The 6185-nt window shown below is 36.9% G+C and overlaps 1 protein-coding gene across 2 annotated transcripts; it reads right to left on the bottom strand.

The window, feature by feature from the left end:
* Nucleotides 1-1321: 1321 nt before the first annotated feature.
* On the bottom strand, nt 1322-5498 carry LOC119814758 (olfactory receptor 4F15-like). 2 transcript variants are annotated; one of them, XM_038330785.1, is made up of 2 exons: nt 5485-5498; nt 1322-2252 (listed from the first exon to the last, which is right to left on the bottom strand). In XM_038330785.1, the coding sequence occupies exons 1-2, from the start codon at nt 5496-5498 to the stop codon at nt 1322-1324; spliced, it is 945 nt and encodes a 314-aa protein (XP_038186713.1). The 2 variants fall into 2 exon arrangements, with proteins under 2 accessions (XP_038186713.1, XP_038186714.1); XM_038330786.1 differs by lacking the exon at nt 5485-5498 and having other exon boundaries at nt 1322-2257.
* Between the last annotated feature and the right edge of the window lie 687 nt (nt 5499-6185).

Here is a 6185-nt window from a genome sequence, read left to right as displayed (position 1 = left end):
ATGATGGGGAAAACCACAGAGATAGGTATCCCAAGCTAGTGGGAGCTCATGAACTATGGACTGACAGCTGGTGAACCTGTATAGGACCTAACTAGACCCTCTAAATATGTGTAACAATTATATGGCTTGATCTGTTGAGGCAGCCCCTGGAAGTCAGACCAGGACCTACCCAGGTGCATGAACTGGTTTTTTGGAGCCCATTCCCTATGGGAGGATACCTTGCTCAGCCTTGATATGGGGGAAGAGTCTTGGTCTTGTCTCAAGTTGGTATTCTAACTGCATTCTTTATAATTATCCTTAAACCCACAGGCAAGTTTAGCTCTCGTCCCTCATCAATAAAACTTCTTTTTGTAGCAGATGGAATTCATTACAGAAAGCCACAACTGTCCTACGAGCAGAGAACAAAACACCATGGTCTGTGCATCCCAGTTGAAACATCTACAACACAACCCCTATACCTAAGACTGAGGGACCATCAATGAAGTAAGGTCCAAATGATTGTAAGTGTTAGAGGACTAGGGAGTCTGATGGTATATAATGCCTCCTAAATTTTGCAGCCTCAATAGAACCTAGATAATGACAAATCAAGTTGACAACATGGACAGGGGAAATCTCACAAGATTTCATCCCTAAATAAAGAGCTGCTGAGAAAGAATCAGCTTTCCCTAGTATTATTATTGAATACCAATTGATTACCCTAAGATTATATACAAATGATCAATAATAAACAACCTCAGCAGGATATATGTACAGATTGATTTATGTATATATGTGTAACAATAATAAAGGAAAAATGGCAATGAATTTGAGATGGAGGGGGAATATGTGAAACATTGGAGGGAATAGAGGGATGGGAAATGATGTAAATACAGTACATGTAAAGATAAATAATTTAAAATGAATAGTTTTAGATTTTTCAGCAGTTTATTTTTACTAGACAAATTGTCTATATGTCCGATTTTTATACTTAATAAATATCTTTTCATTAACAAAAGAAATACGCCAATGGCAGAACAGCTTGAAACTGGTATGGTTATTGTTAGAACCAAAACTACCTTTGTCATAAACACATGTTAATGCAATTATTGGCACAGTTGTTTGAGAATTAAGAAGACTTAAAATATTTATTGGTACATGTTTTGTAGAAATACCTTCTTTCTCTTCAAAAAAGAGTCCCCCATTATTCAGTGGAAACAAAAGAGACTCACACGACAGGTGATGATTGTCTGAATGTACGCAAAGGATTTGTAACACAAAGTGCTTTAGGGGGACTGGCTACTATGAACTTTCAGTTCAGTTCTTTATATCTCAACCAGACCATCTATATTAATTTTCTAAAACCCAGGAACTGACAAAATCCTTTCCTGATTGCTATCTTCATCTCCCTGTTCCTGAATGTATAGATAACTGGATTTAGAAAAGGAGTCAAAACTGCATCAAATATAGCTAGAAATTTATCCACATGTGTTGAAGGAGCAGGCCACACATAGAAAAAAATCAATGGGCCAAAAAACAAAACTACAACAGTAATATGAGCCAACAGAGTAGAAAGGGCCTTGGATGAACGTCCTAAGGTGTGCTTCTGGACAGTGATGAGGAGGAAGATGTATGAGATGATGAGTAAAAAGAATGCAACCAAGGAAATGAACCCACTATTGGCAGTGACCATAAACTCAAGTTTGTAAGTATCTGTGCATGCAAGTTTAAGAAGTCGTGGTATGTCACAGTAGAAGCTGTCTAATATGTTAGGACCACAGAAGGGCAAGTTTATAATAAAAGCCAACTGGGCTGATGAATGAATGAGGCCAATGATCCAAGCAGTCATTAGTATTAACAAGCACATCCGTGGGCTCATGATGGTCAGATAGTGGAGGGGTTTGCATATGGCAACATACCTGTCAAAGGCCATGGCTATGAGCAACACCATCTCAGTGCCTCCAACAGCATGACTGAAAAATATCTGACTGATACAGCCTCCAAAAGAGATGACTTTCTGCTTTCTAAAAAGATCACAAATCATTTTGGGTGCTGCAATGGAGCAAAATATAAGATCAATAACAGAGAGATTTGCCAGTAGAAAATACATAGGAGAATGCAAATAGGGGTCAGAAGTGACAGTGACAAGTATGATGAAGTTTCCTGTCAAACTGGACACATAGAATAGGCAGAAAAAGAAAAAGAGAAAAATCTGGATCTCCCAGGAGTTTGAGAGCCCCAGCAGCACAAATTCAGACACTGCAGAATGATTTGTTCTCATGGTGGGCCCAATTCAAGAGTTTATTTTATTGTTACCTAAAGGGAAAAATGAGAATATTCAGATTAATAGTGTATTCATACACACTATGAAAGGTATATTAACAATGGACAGCAAGTATTACCTGAGCATTTCACAAAAATTGAATTACATTCTGTTGGCCACTACTGCTCTTATTACAAATGATAATCAAAGATTTTCCGAAAAGAAGACTTGCTGCAGAGATCTCTATCACACACAATTGTAAGGAATCCAGCTGACTGGTATACATGTCGCACCTGATCAAACAAAAAAACAAGAGCACTGGATGTTGAGTTGCCCAGTTAGTGCATTCAATGTTAACCATCCTGTCCCTGGAATCAGAACAACTGATCTCGTCTAACACATATGCAGGACAGACACTGGCTATTGCACAGAAGAGACTCTAATTTTATTCCTTAAGTCAGAAATCATCTTTCTCTGTATTATAATAGACATTTTTTGAGACAGGTCTCAAATGATGCTTTCACTTATAGGAAATTTAAACAAGGAGCACCAGGACAGTATTTGTAATGTGATTCCAAAATGGGACTCATGAGATAGTTCTTGCTCATCATTCAAATGAGAAGAAACATGAGAAACATGAATAAACAGTGAATAATTCATTAAGTTATTTGTGGTGATAATATTTAATGTAGACACAACAACAAAAACAAGAACCCCTAAGGTGTGAACTTTACTGCAGTGTCCAAAAAACATACCCGATGTTAAAGAGGCTAAATGAGGATTGTGTAGATGAGGTCTAAGAGGCAATGGGAATAAAGATCATGGCTGACAAGGAGGGCTGACTAAGAAGCCAAGAACAATGGCACTGGGTTTTGATCCTACTGAATGTAGTGGCTTTGTGGGAGCCTGGTCTGTTTGGATGCTCACCTTCCTAGACCTGGATGGAGAGGGGAGGACCTTGGACTTCCTACAGGGCAGGGAACCCTGACTGCTCTTTGGACTGGAGAAGGAGGGGGAGGGGGAGAGGGGAGAGGAAGAAAATGGGAGGAGGGGAGGAGGTGGAAATTTTTAATTAAAAATAAATAAATTAAAAAAAGAAAAAAAGGAAAAAAAGATCATTTAATCCATAGCAGGCCATTATAAAGCCATACTATCAGAATATTTCAAAATCCCATGAGTAAATGGGATCACACAGGTTTGTATATAACAAAAGGTAAAATTATCAATGAAAAAAATCTAAACTGTAATAACAAAATAACAGAAAAATAAGGTTGTCTTTCTAAATATTGAAATTCACATGTCAAAACAACTTATCTATACATATAAAATAAAATTCTAATGTCTCCAAGGATTCAGACACTAAGAACTAATGTGCCCTTCATGGATATGTACAAACTCTCTTTTCTGAGTACTTTCTGGAAAGAGAAGCAAGTGTTTGGACAACTGGAATTTCCATGTTAAGAAATTGTATGAAGCCTAAGATTGTCCAACAATTATGAAGATAGGTAGAATAGAACCAAAAAATGGTGTTTACAATTAAAAAGGAAGAAGGGAGGGAGGGAAGGAGGGAGGGAGAGAGGGAGGGAGGGAGGGAGGGAGGGAGGGAGGGAGGGAGGGAGGGAGGGAGGGAAATAACTGAGCATATCAAATAATGCTAAAATGGCATGACTTGTGTCTTCTGAGTCTCAAAGACAAGAGTTACACCCATTGGCCCCTGGAAGGTTCAGTGATCTCAGAACATCTTTTGTTCTGATAACCTGAGCAAATTCTAAAAGAATATTTTGATTGCTCCAGAATATACACCCATTATTATCTTGTCTTCTTCTTTTCTTTAATTTCTTACTTACAGGCTATGAAACCATGACTCTCCAACATTTCCTTTCTAAAAAATCATCTATATTGTAGATTTGCCTGTGCTTACTCTCCTAGAATAGAATCTTAGCCACTTGAAGTTAATACTTTAAGGAAAATAAAGGAACTGGTGCCTTGGTTATAAAATCATAGAAGTTAAATTTCCGACCCCATGGACACTAAAGAGATATTTTTTAAAAAATACACTATTTAAGAATACAGTAAATATTTCTGAAGTCATTTTTCTGCCCCATCGTTTTGATAGTGCATATTTTTCTGCTCGTAGAAGAACTATAACGTCAAACATTTAACCTGTATACATGTCTATTTTTCCACAAGCAAAAATGCACAGATGATATTGACATTCTGCTATTCAGTTTCTGCCTGTTTTCCTTACTTTTTATTTTATCTGTCTCAAAAACTAAGCAATCATATTGTTAACTATTTCCCTATATGTTTCATAATGTCAATCTGTATGCCCCTGTATTTGGATCTGTGTTTTTCCTTGGGTATTATCTAAATGCATTTTATGTATGATAACCCAAATTAGAATGAAACAGAAAACAACTAAAAACTCAAAAACCAGTTCAGACACCCTCTCCTCTATTGCTTAGGTTCTTAGGTCTGATCATCCTTGTGAATTCTTGGGAAATTCTCTAGAGCCAGATTTCTTGCTAATCCCATAATGGCTCCCTCAATCAAGATATCTCTTTCCTTGCTCTCATTTCTGTCCTTCCTCCATCTCAACTATCCCATTCCCTCAAGTTCTTCTCCTCTTCCCCTTCCATCCTCCCTTCTCCTCCCAAACCTTTGTTCCCAATTTTGTCAGGTGACCTTGTCCATATCTTTTTCTTAGGGCTCTTTTTCTTAGTTAGCTTCTCTAGGCTCAATAAACATAATTCATAGCAAATCCTTTATTTTTCCATTGAATGCTATTTTAGCAATTTTTATGTTTGTAAATTATAGAATACCAAATTTAGACATGCAGGAAAAACATTGCAAAAAGGCTCTACAGTTACTTTATGTCTAATTTGTGTGTCTATCATTTCACTTTTGTTTCAATAAAGGCACCAGAGAATACAATCTATCATTTATTTCTAGCTAACTTGTCTGTGACCAGCATGGAAACAAATCAAAACAAGTAGTCCTGACTTTCAGTTTCTGTACATTAAATCCTACTTGATTCTTGAAGTAATTAATAGCCAAATTCTTTCCTAGGCATACTTCAGCATCAAAAATATATGCTGAAGAGTTCAGATTGCTCTTAAACCAAAGGTACATTTCCTTTACTACAAGGTAAAATTCTGTGTCTGTTGTTTGCCTTGCTCCACAATTTACAGTTATTTTCTTTGTATTTTGATCTGTTCTATCTTCTCTACATTATAACATAAAACTGGTTGACAGGCATATAGAAATATAGACCAACAGGCAGACAGAGAGACAGAGAGATGAGATTCTGCCACTAGGCTAGTTTTCTGAAACTGAATTGAAAGATCCGTGTCCGATTTCTCCATTATCATGTACCCTTTCCATCTTTCACCTACCTATTTCCAAACGGCAGAATTTCCAGTCGGAGAATTCCCTAGTAACCGAGTTTTGACATACACCACTGCTATTCTAGAAATAACTGAGTAAATAAACGGGGATATTAATTAAGAGAGTGGAGACTAATGACCAGATAGATGCTGCTGAAAAGCCTAGACTTGCCAACATTGCTCATGTGACCCAGGGAATTACCACTGGAATCCAATCGTTTTGGTGTAACAAATGAAAATCTAATGAGTCACTGGAGAGGAAATAAAACTGAAACAGCCAGTTCTTAGACTATTGCCTTTGGTAATTTTATCTGTCACTTCAAACATGATCACTGAAGACTTAAAGTGAAGCAGAGTATTTGAAGATAAAAGTAATCAAAATCATGTGAATCTCACTATATACTTCAATAAGCACCCTTGAGCCAGAACAATCCAAAAAAGAGTTTAATTTCTTTTTGCTTTACAAAGTTGTCTACAATATAATCTCCAAAATTCTACCAGAAGTTGTCTTGCTAAAGTCCACTAGATTGTAAGTTCCTTGAAAGTAAAAACCTACACAT

This window comes from Arvicola amphibius, chromosome 5 (assembly GCF_903992535.2).
Source record: "Arvicola amphibius chromosome 5, mArvAmp1.2, whole genome shotgun sequence".
Classification (NCBI taxonomy): domain Eukaryota; kingdom Metazoa; phylum Chordata; class Mammalia; order Rodentia; family Cricetidae; genus Arvicola; species Arvicola amphibius.
Note: the sequence above shows the minus strand (reverse complement) of the source record. Positions and strands in the feature narration are given on the sequence as shown.